The sequence below is a fragment of the Acinonyx jubatus genome, chromosome A3 (assembly GCF_027475565.1).
Source record: "Acinonyx jubatus isolate Ajub_Pintada_27869175 chromosome A3, VMU_Ajub_asm_v1.0, whole genome shotgun sequence".
NCBI lineage: Eukaryota > Metazoa > Chordata > Mammalia > Carnivora > Felidae > Acinonyx > Acinonyx jubatus.
The window spans coordinates 107385045-107404723 of NC_069388.1; the positions used below are offsets into that span (position 1 = coordinate 107385045).

General features: G+C 47.1%; 1 protein-coding gene across 2 annotated transcripts; it reads left to right on the top strand.

Moving 5' to 3' along the window:
* Positions 1-9509: 9509 nt before the first annotated feature.
* On the top strand, positions 9510-17773 carry LOC106978960 (cytochrome P450 1B1). 2 transcript variants are annotated; one of them, XM_027033581.2, is made up of 3 exons: positions 9510-9651; positions 9933-11074; positions 13884-17773. In XM_027033581.2, the coding sequence occupies exons 2-3, from the start codon at positions 10029-10031 to the stop codon at positions 14497-14499; spliced, it is 1662 nt and encodes a 553-aa protein (XP_026889382.1). In that variant the 5' UTR covers positions 9510-9651; positions 9933-10028; the 3' UTR covers positions 14500-17773. The 2 variants fall into 2 exon arrangements, with proteins under 2 accessions (XP_026889382.1, XP_026889381.1); XM_027033580.2 differs by having other exon boundaries at positions 9517-9651; positions 10028-11074.
* Positions 17774-19679: the final 1906 nt, after the last annotated feature.

Below are 19679 nucleotides of genomic sequence, written 5' to 3' on the forward strand. Positions count from 1 at the left end.
AGAGACAGAGCATGAGCAGGGAAGGGGCAGAGAGAGGGGGGAGACACAGACTCCAAAGCAGGCTCCAGGCACTGAGTTGTCAGCACAGGGCCCCATGCGGGGCTGGAACCCATGAATCATGAGATCATGACCTGAGCCAAAGTCGGACACCCAACCGACTGAGCCACCCAGGCGCCCCAGGCTTTACTGCTTTTAATCTCCTTGGGAGGATTAGACAAACCCGGAAGGCATTTGGGTCTGTGCCCAGGGGCCTGTGAAGAATTGTCATCATCTCAGAGGGGACATCAAGGCACACCGAGGTCACTCTCCCACCCTGGGTTCTGTGATGTCTTCCGTAGGGATGTGGAGATCCAGAATGTTCCCCACCTCTGACGTTTCACGGACTTTAATCTGGGGATTTCCCTCATTGGTCAAGAAGAGGTGACATCTGCATGCAAGCATGCGTATGCTTTAAAATCAGGAATAGGGCTGAAAGACAAGTATAGTAGTTTTGTTTTGTTTGTTCTCTTCCTACATTTGCAAAGCTAAATTAAAACAATAGCTCTTTATATTTTTATTTTATTTAACATTGATTTATTTTTGAGAGAGAGAGAGAGAGAGATGGAGACACAGCGTGAGTGGGGGAGGGGCAGAGAGAGAGGGAGACAGAATCCGAAGCGGGCTCCGGGCTGTCAGCGCAAAGCCTGACACGGGGCTCGAACCCACGAACTGGTGCTCAAACCCACGAACCGTGAGATCATGACCTGAGCCGAAGTCAGATGCTTAACCGACTGAGCCACCCAGGGGCCCCAATACTATACAATAGTTTAAAAGCATCAGGTAGATCTAGACTGTCTGTTGTGGCCACCAAGACATTATTAGGTGGGGGAAAAAAGCCACAGAACAGTAATCCTATGATCTCCTTTGTATTCAAATTCACACATAGGTACGAACACATGCACATACAGAAACAGAAGGCACACGGTTCCCGTGGTTCCATCTGAGAAGGGGTGGGAGTGTGGGCTTTCCCATCTTCCTGCACGTTCTTATATTCTGATTAAATCATTTGCAGCAAGAATGTATTTATGTACTACGTGTGTGTGTTTTAAGAACTTCTATCTGACCAAAACTGAAAATATACTTTACATATATATACATATCAAATAAAAATATAGCATATAGATCCCTATATCTGCTCCTAGTCTCTGGCCCCCAGGGTCAGTGAGAGTTCAGCATGGCCTCCATGAACTGGAACACTGTCTGAAAGCCCTAAGATGCATTTAATAGGAATGAATGCAAATCTCACTTTTAGTTTTTTAAAAAATCAATTGCATAGGGGCGCCTGGGTGGCGCAGTCGGTTAAGCGTCCGACTTCAGCCAGGTCACGATCTCGCGGTCTGTGAGTTCGAGCCCCGCGTCAGGCTCTAGGCTGATGGCTCAGAGCCTGGAGCCTGTTTCCGATTCTGTGTCTCCCTCTCTCTCTGCCCCTCCCCCGTTCATGCTCTGTCTCTCTCTGTCCCAAAAATAAATAAACGTTGAAAAAAATTTTTTTTTAAATAAAAAATAAAAAATCAATTGCATAAATGCAATTAAAGACTCAGAATAGAATCAAACCTTAAAATAAAAGATGAAGACTTTGCTTGATCATAAGTCTTAGTATGGGCATAACAGTGGGATGCAGATTTTTAAAATAGTCCCCAAACCTTAGTTTGTATTGAAAGAAACACTGTGTGTCTGGTGGGAAGTAACTGTGTCCCCTTGTGCTAGACAGGCTGTCACCTTTGGCAGTATCGTGTTCAGCTGCAGGGACATACCTAGGCATATTGAAAAACTGCATTGTCTAGAAGGCAGAGATAAGCTGGATAAAGTTCTAGAAACCGAGTTATTCCAAGGATGATGGAGGCCACTGGGGTGTTTCATAGTTGGTGGAGGGATGTTTCAGTGGCAGCACAATAGCCATCTTCAAACATGTGAAGGGCTGTCGTGTGAAAGGGAAATTAGTTTTGGTTTATGTCTCTCCAAAGGGTAGCTCTAAGTTCAGCAGAAGACAACAACGTTCACTCCACATTCTTTCGTAACACTGGGAAGAAACTTTCAACATCGAGAGCTTTCTAACCAGAGCAGTCCAACCACAGAAACAGGCGACAGCTGAGAAATGACCACTTCCTTGGTAGAATGGGAAAATCCTGTTGGGGGTCAATGGTCAACAAGCCAACGTACAATTATCCAACCCTCGTGTTCCCTTTTGGCAATGTGTAGGGGAGGAATAACCACTTGAGTTATTTATCTACCAATTATTTTCTTCAGCCTGGATGTGACTACAGTTCTTGACCTGAATTTTTGTTCCTTTGTGGAAAGAGAAGAGAACGTGTGAGGGAATACAGATCTAACCCTAAAAACTAAGAGGTGAATGGAGTAAAAGAAGACTGGGATCTGGATCCTCAACCAAGAATCTATTCCAGATTGGGAAGCTGTACCAGTCAGCATGCCTATGGCTAGATATCGTCAGTTAGCTGAACCCCACTGCACATTTCTGTTTGCCTGTTTGTTTGTTGTACTTTACTTGCTGCTGCCTTATGCATTTTCTTGGTAACCTGGTAAATATTCATTTTTTAGGAAACAAAGATGAAAAACCATATCCTTCATCTGCCTAATGATTTTCTCTGCCCGATCAAAGGGTTAGGAAATTTTAAGTTGTTTTCTGTTGACCAAGGAAGGTAGTGGACAGCAGGCTTAGTTCTACTGTCAAAAGGGTGAGTTTCAGGAACTGGATGGGGTGATAGTCAAAACTCAGGGTACAAATGTACAGAAGCAACCCCAGACCCTGGCGTCCCTTCCCTTCCTCTGAAGTCATCACTGTCCTGAGTTAGAGGCTGCTTCACCCCACAAACACTGAGCAGGAAAGTCCCGTTGGGTGGGAGCCCATACTAACTGATCGCCGAGGTTATCTGTTAGCCCCGGCATTGGATATTTTGCTCCTTTGTCTTTTCTTAGTTGTTCTATCTCTCTGACCCCTTTTCTTGCTCTCTTCACTCCTCTTCTCTCCTCTGCTTCTCACTCTTTATTGTCCTGTGGGAGAGAAAAGAGCAGTAGGAGGTGGGGAGAGAGGGGGACGAAGGAGATGGTGGTAGCTTGAGGGAAGAATAGAGGTCTCAGAGGGAATGCAGAAGTGGGATAAGAGTGGAGCCAAGGAAAGGGGGAAGGAAGGAGAACGGGAGAGAATAAAGAAGGAAAAATGAAGAGCAAGGGGAACGAAGATGGCGGAGAAGGAAGGAAACCATAGGAAGCATGAAGAAGCAATCTGAGAACTGCACCCCTGGCTACTTTTATGCAGTGCAGGAAATCTTAAGTGGATTGTCTCCTGAAAACAAGAACACAGTGAAACCAAGGGCAGGAGCTGTTTACATATTATGTTCCTTTTATCTTCAAAAAGAATTGGAGGAGATCATAGGCCCAGATACACTTAGAGCATTCAAAGAGTGAGGGCAGCAAAGAAGGGAAGGGTCAAATCAGATAGCGCTGAGGAAAACCATTCCCGTGGAGCACAGATTTTTTCTTAGCCCCTGGACTCCAAGAAAACCGTATCAGATGAAGGACTCTGCAGGACTCATCAGTCCCGGGTTATTTTCACTGTCCTTTCTTTTAATAAGAGACTCTCAATAAAAACTGAGAAGACATGTAAGATCGTAAGGTTACAAAGATATTTCTTTCCCATGCTCCTACTTTTTATTCTTAGTAACTTTTAACTTTTTCTTGAGTGTCTTTTAATTTTGATACTATTTCAAATTTACAGACATGTGGCAAGAACATCACAAGGAACTCTCATTTACCCAAATTCTCCAATTAGGGACATTTTACCATGTTTGCTTTATCATTTTCCATTCTCTCTCTCTCTCTCTCCCCCCCACACACACCATCCCCCGCCTATCTTTTTGCCTTGAATTGTTTGAGACTAAGTTGCAAACACTGATGCCCATTTACTTCTAAACACACATGAAAGTATTTGGGTGGGAACCCGGAACAATACAGGGTAGCTTTGTGGCTGTCACTGATACCAGACTATAGGGAAAGAGCTTAGTGGCGCACTCCATTTGGAAGGGGAGGAGGGCTAAGAAACTTGCCTTAAGCTGCACTGTTTTCTTCGGTTTGTTTAGGCCAATAAAATCAGCAAAATCTTCCAAAGCAGTTTCTTCCCACGCTTGACATGGAATTGAGAAAACATTAGTTGTTCACATCAAATTTTTAAAAAGGAAAGGGGAGATGGTTTTGGTAGGTAACACTCCTGGCCCCACCTGTCTCATTCTAAGAGCTCCGAGGACCATTACTACTTAATACAAAGGCAGAGGATCCAATCATTGCCAGCATGCACAGGGCTTTGTTGATCCTAAAACACACTTAACTTTTTTTAACGTCTGTGAAATTAGAATATGTCTTATTAATCAGTGGCATCATTACAAATGGCAGCCCCCACCCCCGCCTTTATATTAATGCATAAAATAACAGTGCATCCCACCAATGATAGCTTCTGAGGTTCGATGAAATGAGATAGATTTTTTTTCTTTTTTTAGCTCTATGCTTCTTAGCCTGCGTATTACCAGGAAGAAGGGAATAGAAGGAAGTCAGGTGGGGCACAGGATTTGGGTGTGAACTCCTAAGAATGCTCTCAATTCCCAGCACGTGATGTCAGCTTCCTACTGACATATGGTTGCTCCCTCTGCCATATTCTCAGTTGCCTGGGACACCTGGCACATCTCCCGATCTCTGTTTCTCTGCCTACTAGCACGGGTCTGACTACTGATTCTTGCGCATCCCCCATGTCAAAGGCTTGCCAGAGACCGTTTCTTCTACTCCACTCTGCTCTCAGGGCCTGTGTATATGTGTGCTTGGAGGGGCTTAGAAGAAGAGCACAGGGTTCAGCCACGAAATTGACATGGGGATTCTGCTAAAGGGAAAAAAGCCCATCAAGAAAACCAACCTCTGGGGTGCCTGGGTGGCTCAGCTGGTTGAGCGTCCGACTTCGGCTCAGGTCATGATCTCGGGGTTTGTGAGTTCAAGCCCCGCGCTGGGCTCTGTGCCGACAGCTCAGAGCCTGGAGCCTGCTTCGGGTTCTGTGTCTCCCTCTCTCTCTCTCTGCCCCTTCCCCCCCACCTCTACCAATAAACATTTAAAAAATTTTTTAAAAAAATAGAAAACCAACTTCTAGCCTGATGACATAAGGGTCATCATTTCCTGGCTATTGGCTCCAGGTGTAATGCATCTATCTGATTTGCTGATTTAAAATGATGATGATGATGGTGGTGGTAGTGGTGGTAATAGGTTTGGGGTATCCCTCAACCCATTAGGGAGTAATGGATGGAAGCGAGACACATGAGGACTGAGGGGGGCTTTTATCTCTGGCTTCCTAGCATGTTCCCTCTTCCCCCATCCCTCTTCTCCTGATACCAGACCCAGACAATTGACCACAAGGGTGGGCATGTTGGAGTCCTTCCAGGACTGCTCATGGCCAGCTTTCCTAGCACATAAAGAGTCTCCAGAACAAAAGCCAACTGGACACCAGCAAATAGAGATTGGGGAGAGCAGCCCCACATCCTTCCATCCTGTAAGGTACCACGGTTACCCTTCCCTGCGCATGAGACAGTACATTCCTGTTCTGTTTAAACAAGCTTAAGCGGGATTTCTGTTCTTTGGAATCAATACAATACAATCTGCTTTAAACTCTTTCTCTAGCTGAGCTGTTCTTTTTGAAAGTTATTTGCACCAAAACAATTCAAGTTTGAGATTTGGGCGGGGGCTATTCCCATACCCTGGTTGTTGACTGAAAGGAGATACCAGGCCTTAAATCCTACCGGCTTTGGTTGAGAAGTTGTGTGGATAACTAAAGAGCCTTCTGGGGATTCTCACTAGAGGGTGGGCCCTACCTTGGGCTGGCCACTTTGGATTTACCCTAGGTCTCTGTCAGGTACCAGCTGGGTCCTCTAACAGAGGTCTCTATACCACAAAGCCAGAGAGAAACTGAGGCCTGCAAATTCTGAAGGTGTTAGTATAGCCAGTCATTCTGGTTTGTCATGATGGATAAGGACCTGTCTTTTTGACAGCATTGGCTCAGCTGGTTCCTCTGTTATTTATTTATTTATTTATTTATTTATTTATTTATTTATTTAGTAAGTAAGTACTTCCCACCCAGTGCAGAGCCCAATGTGGTGCTTGAACTCACAACACTGAGATCAAGATCTGAGCTGAGATCAAGAGTGGGACGCTTAACTCGCTGAGCCACCCAGGCACCCTGGTTCTTCTGCTTTTTTAAAGCATGTCCTAGAACAAGAGCTGAGCCCAAGGCACCACAGCTTGGAGGCTATGCTTAAACTATTTGCTATGGCAAGAAGGCATGCATCTAGGGGCACCTGGGTGGCTCAGTTGGTTAAGTGTCCAACTTCCGCCCAGGGCATGATCTCACGGTCTGTGGGTTCAAGCCCCCGCATTGGGCTCTGTGCTGACAGCTCAGAGCCTGGAGCCTGCTTCAGATTCTGTGTCTCCCTCTCTCTCTCTGCCCCCTCCCTGCTTGCACTCTGTCTCTCTCTTAAAAATAAATAAACATTTAAAAAATTAAAAAAGAAGGCACGCATCCAGTTTATCTAAAAACTACACAGCATTATTCAGGAATTATTAACCGGTCTTCAGAACAGCCTTGCGTTCTACTTTTGAAAACAGTAATTTACTTGGTTTAAAGGCAACCTGCATTTGCTCTGCTTCCAGTAGAGATACTGTGCTAGAGGCTTTCGGGAATGTGGATAGCTCAGAATTGGCATTAGCCCATAGACAATTCCCGTCTACTAAATTAAAGCCTACTGAGAGATTGATGTGTTCAGCAGTCTAGAACTGAATTATTAGGCAAGGGTCTTGCTAAAGCTGAACATCATAAGGTTATGAAACTTATTTCAAAGGATGTGTAGGCCAACACAGCTCTGAGAAACCAATGCTTACTTACCCAGTTGCTCAAAAACAACCTCATCAGGGATCTGAGTACTCCAGTATAGTGCATGAAGTCCTTTTCAGAGGTCCTCTCAAAAACTACTGAATGGAGACTTTTACAAAAAAGTGTTTTCTTATCAGGTCAGACAGTTTATTGTTGGGTTTCAGTCTCTCACAAAGTCTGATTTTCAGACACCTCTTTATGCTTCTTTAAAATTTAACCACTTATTTCAAGGGCAGCTATGAGGCATAGTCCATAGGCCTCCCTCATTCAAAATCCATTTAATTGCAAAAGGTGACCACACTATTTCTTCATTGTGGTCCTCAGAATCCTCACTTTGTAAACAAAAACAACCATTTAAAACAACTCTTCTAGCTGATTTTTGTTTTAGTGTTTATTTTTGAGAGAGAGAGAGAGAGTGCAAGCAGGGGAGGGGAAGAGAGAGAGGGAGACACAGTCTGAAGCAGGCTCCAGGCTCTGAGCTGCCAGCACAGAGCACCATGCCCGGCTGGAACCCACAAGGGTGAGATCATGACCTGAGCCAAAGTCGGAGGCCCAACCGACTGAGCCATCCAGGCTGATTTTTTGTTTTAAAGGCAGGCAGGAAAGAAGGCATTTGTGCCTTTTTTTTTTTTTTTTTTTTTTTTTTTTTTAAATCTAAGGATTTCCTTCCACATAAACTTGTATTGATGGATCTGGAAAAGGACTCGGTGGCTTCACATTCTGGCTTCACCTCTTGATAGCCGGTAAGAGGTGGGGAGGGGAGAAAATCATCCCACGGGTCATGCAAGCATTTCAATCACTTTCTTGAAAACAGGAATCATTTAAGATTATACTGTATGGCTGTAATCGTATTTTTACAGCGTGTGTGAGATCTTGGTTAAGTCACATAACCTCTCTGAACCCCACATGTGTAAACGGAGACACAATAGAACGATAGAGATTCCCGTCACCCGTAAAACTCAAAGCTCTGGAGGTGTCACGTGGTAAGCACTCAACTTTGACACGGCCACTTGAAGATCCCGGAGGCCCGGAGATACAATTCCTACCTGGTTAACCACCAGCCGTCCCACCCTTCCCCAGCCTGGCAGAGAAGACCTTTTCTCTCTAGGGTCTTGAAAATGCTCGGCACCAGCCAGTAAGCAAGGACGCCTCGGGCCGGGGAAGCTACCGCGGCCCCAACGCCTGCGGCTTCCCCTTTGAAGCAAGCGTCCCCATCTCGCGCTCACACGCGCTCGGGGCACTGGTCCGCCTGCCTGACCCGCCGGGGTGCGTGCGCCGCGCTGGGTGGTGGCGGCCTCCACCCATCCCTGGGCCGCCGCCCCCGCCGCCGCCTCGGCGGGGCAGGTGCCGTGAGAAGCGCCGAGGGATATGACCGGAGACGACTTTCCAGGAGCCGCGCACGCGAGGCAAAGCTCCGCACGCAAGGGGGAGGCGACTGCAGAGGAAACTTTTCAACCCCATAAAGTTCGCAGGCGCGCGATCTGCCTCCCGCTCCTCCTCCCCCTTCTCCCTCCTCCCTCTCTCTGCTCCTCGCCCCCCTGTTCGCCCCGGCTTGGCTCAGCGGCGGCGTTCGGACTCCGCCAGCGGGGCCCCGAGCCTGGCAGTGGGCGGCGCCACCTGGGGTGGGGGTGGTGGCTTGCTGCGCGGGAAACCCCGCGGCCAGCTGCGTCCCGCCAGCGCTGGCCTTTGTGTGCTAAGGACGGTCGGGGCCCCGGGGCCGCAGCCCCGCGTCTTTCAGGGATTCTTGATCTCGCCGCCCGAGGTGGAAGGAGAACTTTGCATGCCAAAGGGCCTCATCCGAGGGGCCGATTTGTTTGCAAGAACGTTAAAATAAAATAACTAGGGAGGCTGTAAGGCAAGCCGCCACCACAACCCGGCTTTCCATGTTCCCAAGCTGACAGGTTCCCTCTCCCGGCCCGGGAGCCCGAGGATTCCGAGCGGGTTTGTCTCGAGAACCAAGCTCAGTCACCCAGAGGGGGTTGGGGGTGGGGGTGAAGGTCGTGCGCTCCGGGAGGGAGGCCTGCTCCCATGGAAAATGCCGCGCGACCGGCAGGTTCTGTCCCCAGCGCGCTTCCGGGAAACTGCACCTTCGATCGGGAGGGACTGATTAACACTGGTTTTCTGGCGGACGGTAAATTCGTAAAGCCAAGGCCGTCGGGGAGCGCCGCGAGCGCCTCGCGTGACCTGCCGAGCGCGGCGACCCAGGACTTGGCCCATCCCGGCGCCCCGCCCCCCGTAAGCCCCGCCCCCCACCAGGTTCTACTCCGCTACACACAGACCTTAGCAGCCAGACAGGAGGGGTGGCGCGTTCAGATCCTCTGGCTTGACTGTGTGCAAACGGGCCACACCTCTGCGACCCCAGCTGTCAGGGACGAGCGGGGGGCGTGAAGGCTAGGAGTTGACTCCACTCGTCGACCCCAGTCTCAAGGGCGCATGCTGTGAGAAAACCCCAGCTCTGCCGAGGCCCCAGGTGTAGCAGGGCTGGGCAAAGGAGGCACCCTTCTCGGTCTTCATCCCAATCCCAGCGCCCCTGGCTCGGACGACACCTAGAGGCTCCAGAGTGGGTGTTCAAGCTCCCAGAGCAGCAGGTGTCCAGGCGAGGCCTCCGACTTCCTGGAGACGTCTTGCTCTCCACGAAGGCTCCAGCCCTATTTCGGACCCGGCCATCCCGCGCCGCTGGAAACCGCGCCACCTCGCAGGTCAGTCTATCCACGGAGCCGCCTTCCCCCGGCCTCAGGGGGAACTGAGAAGGGAACTGAGCGCCTCCGCCTTGATGCCCTTCGGGTTGTCCCCGAATTGCCGGAACCGCTACGAGGAAGGGGTTGGGGTGGGGACGGACATTCCGGGTCACTGAGAGGACGCGCTCCTTCCCTTCTCCTTTGGGGAATGGGTTGGGATTCGGGAAAGGCGCGTCCTCTGCTGCTTCCCCAGTGAGCCCTCCCTGACCTGCCCCATGCCGGTCCTCCTCTCTTCCCAACAGCGCGAGGGAACCCGACGCCTAGAGGGTAGGGGCGTGGGGCGCCCGCTCCTTTCTCTACACACCTGAGTGTCACGCCTTGCCCCTTCTCTCTCCAGCATGGCCACCGGCCTCGGTCCCGACGCTCCCCTGCAGCCGAGCGCGCTGTCCACCCAGCAGACCACGCTCCTGCTGCTTCTGTCGGTGCTGGCCGCGGTGCACGTGGGCCAGTGGCTGCTGAGGCAGCGGCGGCGGCAGCCGGGGTCCGCGCCGCCCGGCCCCTTCGCCTGGCCGCTGATCGGAAACGCGGCGGCGATGGGCCCGGCGCCGCACCTCTCGTTCGCGCGCCTCGCGCGGCGCTACGGCGACGTCTTCCAGATCCGCCTGGGCAACTGCCCGGTGGTGGTGCTGAACGGCGAGCGCGCCATCCGCCAGGCGCTGGTGCAGCAGGGCGCCGCCTTCGCCGACCGGCCGCGCTTCGCCTCCTTTCGAGTGGTGTCGGGCGGCCGCAGCCTGGCTTTCGGCCAGTACTCCCAGAGCTGGAAGACGCAGCGGCGCGCGGCGCAGAGCACCATGCGAGCCTTCTGCACGCGCCAGCCGCGCAGCCGGCGCGTCCTCGAGGGCCACGTGCTGGGCGAGGCGCGCGAGCTGGTGGAGCTGCTGGTGCGCGGCAGCGCGGGCGGCGCCTACGTCGACCCGCGGCCGCTGACCGTGGTGGCGGTGGCCAACGTCATGAGCGCCGTGTGCTTCGGCTGCCGCTACAGCCACGACGACGCGGAGTTCCGCGAGCTGCTCAGCCACAACGACAAATTTGGGCGCACGGTGGGCGCGGGCAGCTTGGTGGACGTGCTGCCCTGGCTGCAGCGCTTCCCCAACCCCGTGCGCACCGCCTTCCGCGAGTTCGAGCAGCTCAACCACAACTTCAGCAACTTCGTCCTCAACAAGTTCCTGAAGCACCGAGAAAGCCTGCAGCACGGGGCCGCCCCCCGCGACATGATGGACGCCTTCATCCTCTCCGCGGGGACGGCGGAGGCGGCGGAGGGCTCGGACGACGGCGGCGCGCGGCTGGACGTGGAGTACGTGCCGGCCACTGTCACCGACATCTTCGGCGCCAGCCAGGACACGCTCTCCACCGCGCTGCAGTGGCTGCTCATCCTTTTCACCAGGTAACACCTCCAGGAGGCGTGGGCCGGGCCTTCCTTTCCTCCCCTGGAAAAGGCTAGAATGTGCTGAGGTCGCGACGGACGCCCAGGGTTTGGGCAGGGTTTGGGGTTTCGCGACAGGTCCCCGTCTCTCGAAGCAGAGATCGCGGCCGGAAAGCGCAGCTCGGGAAGGCAAGGTGCGGGCTGAGACCGCGCGCGCGGCCCGCATCTTTGATCTTGTCGCCCGCTGCCTCTCCAAGTGGGGACACATTCGTGAGAGCCCCGAAAGGCAGGATCTTTTAAGTGTCTGCAGATCAGCCCCGATCTCTGCCTCCCTGACACAGCAGAGGCAAAATTGGCACGCTTCCGAAAGAAAGGGTAACGGGCAAATATGTTCAATAAACACACGAGCCTGATGGGCTCGGCCTGTCACCGGCGCAGATCCGAGGCCGCCCAGCCCCGGCGCTGCAAGCCAGCCGCGCGTCCGGGCTTTGTTCCTGGGCAGAGGAAGTGCTCGGAGGCCGGCCCCGCCAACCGTGAACCCGCACGGAAGCTTTAGGAAGGCGGCCAGAAACTAGCGGGTTGCATTGGGTTAACGAAAACGCCGCGCTAGCAGTGTGAGAAGTGTCTGGGTAAAAAACCGGAGAAGCAGTCACTTTTACCGAGCGCAGAGCAGCGTCTCGAAAGGCAAACACGGTATCCAGGAGGCGCCCGCGGACGGACTTTTCTGGTCCCTGGGCCAGGCTTGGTTTGCGAGCCGGTCGGCAGTGCCCACGTTGATTAAGGTCGCCGACCTCTGGGAAGGAAGCCCTGCACGCAGGAAGCAAACAGGTTGCTGGCATGGGGTGTTGCCAGACGTAGAAACTAAAAATAAATTCCACATTGGACATACTTCTACTAAAAGATTAGCCATTGTTTATCTGAAATTTAGATTTAACAGAGCAGCCAGGTTTTGTGGGCATCTCTGCTCCAGGGGCAGATGTCTCACTAAAGGCAAATTTTGGTTGCCTTGAGAGAGCAGAAATCCTGGTTGTGCCATTTCTTGGTGTGCAAGGAAGTGGTGGGGGGGGGGGGGTGTGCTGAATTTGTTGGTAACCCAGAAATTGGAAGGCAAGGAGCACTTCTTTTCTTATTAGAATCCTGCAACCTGTGTGTCCTTAGACTGTGCAACTGCTTTTATAAATTGAAGATTTTGTATATTTAAAATTGCTTTTCAGCATTAAGGCCCCAGAAACACTATGAGCAATGAGCAAAAATCAAAAAGAAGTCCGTAACAGATCAGGAAGAAGACATCCCAAAATGAGAGCGATGGGTCGTTTGCACTCGCCATAAACATCTTTTGAAACTGCCTTTTTTTTTTTTTTTCCATTAGAGACTGAATTGGGCAGCAAAAGTAAATAAAACAATTTTGGAGTCACTTTCAGTTCAATGTAGCTGGTGAATACGTTTTTCTTCATTTTAGCGAAGACAGTAGGACAGGGGTTGGCAAATTACACTGCTCATTTTTGGATGTAAGTTTTTTATCAAGATAACAACCATGCCCACTCATTTATGTATTGTCTGTGGCCGCCTTCGTAGCGCAAGGCAGAGCTGGCTGGTTGTGACAGAGGGTTTGGTCTGCAAAGCCTAAAGTATTTACTATCTGGCCCTTTGTGAAAAAGTTTCCAGACTCCTGAAGTATGCTATTCATGAAGCAGTTTTTTAAATCACCCATAATTTCATTCCATACATGCTTGAATTATTTTTCAGAGATGCAATAATTATTTACTTTATTTTTTAACTTCTGGCATTTTCACTTATTGAAATGGAAATTTCCCCATCTTTTAAACTTTATTGTAGTGACTTTTGACGGTTATCTAATATTTTTGCCGTAATAACACCATTATATATAATCGCTTCTTTTAACATTGTTGACTGCCTCTTAAAAATTTTGGCTGTTGTTGTAGTCAGATATGTTTGCACCTGTCGTTTCCTGCACATACATTTCTGGACATGGATTACTGGGTTTAAAAAAGGAGAGGGGAGGAGTTAACTCCTATGCATCTTGCTTAGTGCTAAGATTTTGTTTTCCAAAACGACAGTACTATTTGTATTGCCGACAGTGAATAAGCATTACAGCTTGTACCATAATCTCTTGAACGCTGGGAATTTTCTTTTAAATTTAGACGATCTGTACCTTTATCTGTTGGGATACCAGTTTGTATGAAGTGAGGGCAGTGTGTCTGCTGGAATTAAAAGGAAGATGTGTGTGTTGGGCGGGGGAAGGACCCGTTTGGGGGGCTGCTTTTTTATTTTTACGGGTCCTGGATGGTTTTGCCCCTGTAGATTTATTACCCCATGAAAACTTTTTAATGATATTTTATTACTGTTTGTTTAAAGATAAATATATTAGAATTATATATTAAAATATTCTCTTTGACCTAAACGTTCTTTTTTTTTTTTTTTTTTGATTTTAAAAGAAAGGAAAACATTTCCATGGGCTGCTGAAAAGTATTGTGGGTCCTTGGCATGGTCTGCTGTGCCTCATGGAGAAGTTGGCCTTGTCTGGAGCTTTTTCAGGCTGAGAAAACTTAGACTTTTTTCGACTTACAGTAGGAAAGAGAGCATTAGCCATGTGAGGCTTATTATGGGAAACAGAGCTATTAATTCATCCATCCCGTAATTTAGTGAGAAATTAGGAAACCATTTTAGTTTTTGTGTGTGTGTTTGTCTGGAAATGTTAATTCAGCCACTGATTCAGACAAAGAAAGTGGAATTAAATGGTCATGTGCTTTGTAGATGAAAGAAGAATTACTTTCCCCACTCATTTTCTCCTTCCGCATTAACCAAACAGGCATCCTGAAGTGCAGGCTCGGGTCCAGGCAGAACTGGATCAAGTCGTGGGTAGAGACCGCCTACCCTGCCTGCAAGACCAGCCCAACCTGCCCTACGTCATGGCCTTTCTTTACGAAGCCATGCGCTTCTCCAGCTTTGTGCCCGTCACCATTCCTCATGCCACCGCCACCAGTGCCTCCGTCCTGGGCTACCACATTCCCAAGGACACAGTGGTTTTTGTTAACCAGTGGTCCGTGAATCATGACCCGGAGAAGTGGCCTAACCCAGAGGACTTTGACCCAGCCCGGTTCTTGGACAAGGACGGCCTCATCGACAAGGACCTGGCCAGCAGCGTGATGATTTTTTCAGTAGGCAAACGGCGGTGCATTGGGGAAGAGCTTTCCAAGATGCAGCTCTTTCTTTTCATTTCCATCCTGGCTCACGCGTGCAATTTCAAGGCCAATCCAGACGAACCCCCGAAAATGGATTTTGATTACGGTCTGACCATTAAACCCAAGTCATTTAAAATCAACGTCACTCTCAGAGAGTCCATGGAGCTCCTCGATAGTGCTGTCCAAAAGTTACAAGCTGAGGAGGACTGCCAGTGTGAGGCCAGAAGCAAGCTGGAATGTTAGAAGTGCTCAGGTTTGGGGGGATAGGGAGTAGAATTTTCTAGCTCCTCTGTGTCACTTTCTCGGTTAGCCTCTAAAGTGAGCATAGACCAGCTGACCCCCAGATGATGAGCTTCACACATGTGTGCTCAGACGAGCACTGGGCTACGCAGGAGCTTCTAGAAGATTTTTTGAATCAAAGAATTAAAGGGTCCAAAGAATTTTTATGCATAAATCAAGGGCTGGTAACAGTAGTTTCTTGAGGGAGCATCCTTTGGATTTAAACTCACATAAGCATAGACACAAATGACCTGATGAAGAAGTGTTTCAGTAAAAATGCCCTTGTGGGTGAGATCCAAGATTGATGTTCTGTGTGCTGAGATCTGGTCCTTAGAAAATCACATTAAGCAAAGTTTCAAAATATATTGTTGAATACACAAAGGCAGATAATTTCAGTATAAGCCATGTGATTGAGGGTGATAAGGGAAAAGTAAAGACCAGAAATTCCTTTCTTCACCTTTTCAATAAAAAATAGTTTAGTTAAGCTCTAGCGTCTATGGATGGATTTATCTTTTTGCCTACCGATATGCTTTCTTTTTTGCAAAAGTCATAAACTCATTTGCTTACAGAGAAATTTAATAGTGGCTGATTTAGTGATTATAGTAAGTTTCAGTGATTTACGATGAATTTTAAAGTGTAAGTTGTTCAACTGTAAAAAATTCCAAGCCGAAGTCATACCTGTGTTGGTGGCCAAAGTACAGAATTTCAGTTATGAGCAAAACAAACAAAAAACCAACCAACCAACAAACAAATAAAAACAAAAAACAAATCAACAACAAAAGATTTACCAGCCCAGCTAAGCTTTAAATGATGTGATTATAATGCACTGATGTCAGTCTGTCTCGTACTTTAAAAATAAAGTCACCAAATACTATTCAATACGTATATAATTATTCAGAAGCAATATGTATGTTATTGTATTATTAAATAGTATTATTTTTGTTAAGTAAAGTTTGAATAATGTTTGTCTTTCCAAAAGAAAGACCAATCAAAAAGTTCAATTCAACCAATTTTGGCTCAGATACAGGAAACAAGCCTGTTTCGACATCATGAAAACCAAGTTGAAGCAAAGTCTGTTCTCTGATCCACAACTTGAATGAGAACTGAATAATTTCAGGATTGGGTCTGTACGATGTGTTCCTTATTATTTTACAACATATTTTCTAAAATTATATCCTTAATCCGGAATCGCCTTGTGAAATTGACGTAGTGAATATGCCATAATTCTAAACTCTTGGCATGCTTCAAATTGAATTTAATCGTAAAGCCGTTCTGATTGTTGAGTTCCAGTCGAAGTTACTGGAAATACGGCCATTATTAGCCTGTGCAAGGCAGAGAAATTTAACCAGTGTCTGCCTGATGAATAGTGAAAAACGCAGTGACTTATCTGGATGTTCTCTTTATTAGAGACCAAGGGAGAAACTTCCCATCATAACAGACCTAGTTTTTCTTTTAAATGATTTTTGTAATAGCATTCATGTCTGTGTTTGGGAAGTCAGAATCCGAAGGTAGTCTTGGGAGGCTGTTTTGAAGATTCCATTATGTTCCCGTGGAGCTGATCAGATCAGGCGGGCTGTTCAGGATGGTCAACCCAGTGAGTGGTCACTTTGGAAACTGTGAAAACATAAAGCCTGAACGAAATGTATAGGTTCTGTTTATGTAAGGATCCTAAAAACGGAAAAAAAAAAAAGTGCTGGAAGATCGGAGGAGTACAAAGTGAAGGTTAGAGCTTTAACTTTCATTGCGTGTGGACTTCAGAGGAGACATGCAGTGTCCTGAAAGCTTGCTTTTCTTACATTGTATGAAGATCTTGGGAATCTTTTCATCAAAATTGTAAAGGAGGAAGGAAGGAGTGTTTGGCGGTTGTGTGGAGGGGTGGTAAGAAAAACGAGCGAGAAATGAAAAGGAAGAAAAATGGTTACGCATTTCCCCGCGCGTTCCACATTAATTAATCTGAGGCACGAAAGTTGAAATACGAACATTTAGAAATAAGATACTTTGTGGGCCAACGTTAAATCCCAAGTAGACACTTAAGAAAAATCTACAACACAGAAGATCTGTTTTGTGATTTGGGATTATTTTGTTAACAAAAATTTCATGGAATCAAATCTCATAGTGCTGCCTCTTGAATATGGACAACTGTGCCAGTTATTTTTAAAGGCAACTAAATTCAACTGTAGAGGTCAGGCTTACCCAATGTGTTTAAGTTTTTTTTTTTTGTCACCAGCTATTCCAAAACGTCATCACCCCCCTTGCCCTAAGCAGGGCTGAGACCATGATTTTAGGTTGCCCTAGCCCGCTGACTCTGAGACGTATGGTAGCAAAAGCAATCGTGTGCCGATCTGGACGCCTCATTAAGTCAACCAAATACAGATGTGCTGTTATGTTGTTTTGTGTGTGTAGGCTCAGTTCATCCAACAATTTTGGCAAGGGAAAAGCCCAGCTTATATATGAAGAAATAAGGTGGGCTCTTGGAGGTTACCTGGCTTATTTAATACAGCCTAGTTGACTGTATATTTTATAACCTCGTTAAAGGAAGGAAAGCAAAACCAAAAATAAGCAAAAATAACCACACTTGGAGACTACGATAATGAGGCTACTGGCTTAATCAGAAAACCTTATTTTATTTCTCCCGGAGAAGGAATCTATTTGCTGGTCACTATTGTAGTCAGAATATCTGCTCCAGGTTATTGTAATAAAGTATATTGTTTATTAAATGCTTCCTTTATATATGAAGCTTTGACTTTGTAAGAAAATTGCTTTTTCTCCAAACAGAAAGATGTCTCAGGTTTGTCTTGTGGGTTATCGGAAAGCTTTTTTTTTTTTTTTGCTTTTTTTTTTTCCTGAAAGCTCTCATGTCTCAGAACTTAGCCTTCACCTGTGAAATGTTATTATGGCCTTAACATTTCCTTATTAGATCTATATTAGATCAAATAGTTGCATAGCATTTATATTAATTTGTATGTTCTTAGCTATGATACACAGTGTGATACTTTAGTAGATGTTTATAACTCTATGATAGCTTTTTATTTAATCATTTCTTATTTTTCTACTTCATCACTTATGCTTTTAATATGTACAGAACAACTGTAACACATAGTTGTAAGTGAAATCCATTTTGGGGACACAGCATTCATATGTATCTTTTGCTGTTTGATATGCCCAATTAAAAGCATTCTGTACCTGTAACTGTCTATAACAGGACACCATTGTCCAATAATAAAAATCACTTTCATAATCTTGTTATGAAGTTTTACTTTATGTTGTAGCAAATATAGCCTAATGTATCCATTCCAACTACTACTTGTGTTTGAATTAAAGAGTTGCATTGTGAACATTTTATCTGCCCATATTACGTAATAGGCTGCTTGCTTTTTTTTTTTTAAATAGGCTTCCAGCGTTCAGTTTCCTACCAAATTCCTGATCTCTATGTTTCTGAATTTATGAGACCCAACACAGAAGTTAGAATTCAATTCAACAGCAAACACCTAGCAAAGTGGGAGTTAATTTTTAATTAAAAAAATTTTTTTTAACGTTTTATTTTATTTTTTGAGAGACAGAGAAAGCACGAGCAGGGGAGGGGCGGAGAGGGAGGGAGACACAGAGTCCAAAGCAGGCTCCAGGCTCCCAAGCTGTCAGCACAGAGCCTGTCGCAGGGCTTGAACCCACAAATGCGAGATCATGACCTGAGCCAAAGTCGACGCTCAACCGACCGGGACACCCAGGTGCCCCGAAGGGTTTTCTTTTTAATTCGGTTGATACACATTCATTCATTCATTTTGAAGGCACATGTGCCTTCACTAACAAATACATCTCAGGTCCAGTAAAAATAGGGTGGATGAGAGCATTGTGTCACATACTATGTGGAAATATTTTCTGCTGCCCTTTTTACCAGGTATAAGATGTGACGTCACAAGGCCTCTGCTGTGAACCCTCACAAGACGGCAGGGGGTGCAGTACCAAGGCCTCTTACTTCTCCCAGACCTAAGCTCCCATTACTGTGAACACAGGAAAAGAAATCGTGAAGCGAAACCACACACAATGTCATTGATACTTTGGCTTAACAGTATCGCTTCAGCAGCTGAAAGGTATATATTGGTTTAGGAGAAAACTTGCTTTCCAGATGTGCTAACGCAGTATCTTCAAAATGGTCATAAAGGTTTAGGACAAATGAACTGAATTTTCCCCCAAGTGAAATCTTAACAAAATTGTAATTGGGGTCAGGTGTTTGCAAAAGTGTCCAGCAGACTTGAATTCTCTCCAGTCAATCCACTAAACTAAAAGACTGGAGTGCGGGGTGGGAAATGCATTTGGCTTTAGACATAAGACAGGCCTGATGGTTGCAAACTCATAGAGGTTATTTCTATAGCCTTAAAGCCAGACCATTTTTTTTTTTTTTGCACAAGCACTACAGAAATTTGGCTGTTAACAATCTCTTACCTCACCTCAGTGACTCACATGCTCTCTGCTTTCCAGCTTTGACCTGCTAGTTATGATCCACAGAGAAGGGAAGAAAAAAAAAAAAAGAACACATTCTGAAGCAATTATTTTTAATGGGGAAGATTGGAGAAAATGTAGTTTAAATAGATACGGACAGGCTATCGGCAAACACCAGCTTATGTCTGCGGCTCCCAATACACTTACACAGGCTGTGTGGTCATCAGGAACACTCCTCAACATGTGTCAGGTATGAGGGGAAGAAATGGAACTAGGACATGCCAAGCACGTACTATCTTCGAATCACCATGCTAAGCATTATCGCGCAATAGTTCTCTGCAAGAGGCAGTCATGTAACTTGTCAAAAGTATATCTTCAGGAATGGCAGGGTCTGGATGCCCCCCAGAGATGAACGGACTCCAAAGCCTGTTGTCTTCATGCTGTAAGGTGTCACCTCCCTGTGTGGCTGTGCTTGGGTGGACAGTCTAGTCTGTTTTTCAGTCCTGTGATGCTTGGGTTTCACAGCGGCCCACATCCTTTGTCTAGGGCACATTCCACACTATAGTCAGGGTGGAACTGGCATTGTGAACTGTCAGGAAGATTCCCAATACTCTTCTCTTCTGAGAAGAGCATCCTCAAACTGTTCCTTACAAACAAGAAAGAAAGAAGGGAGGGAGGGAGAGGGGGAGGAAGGGAGGGAGGAAGGA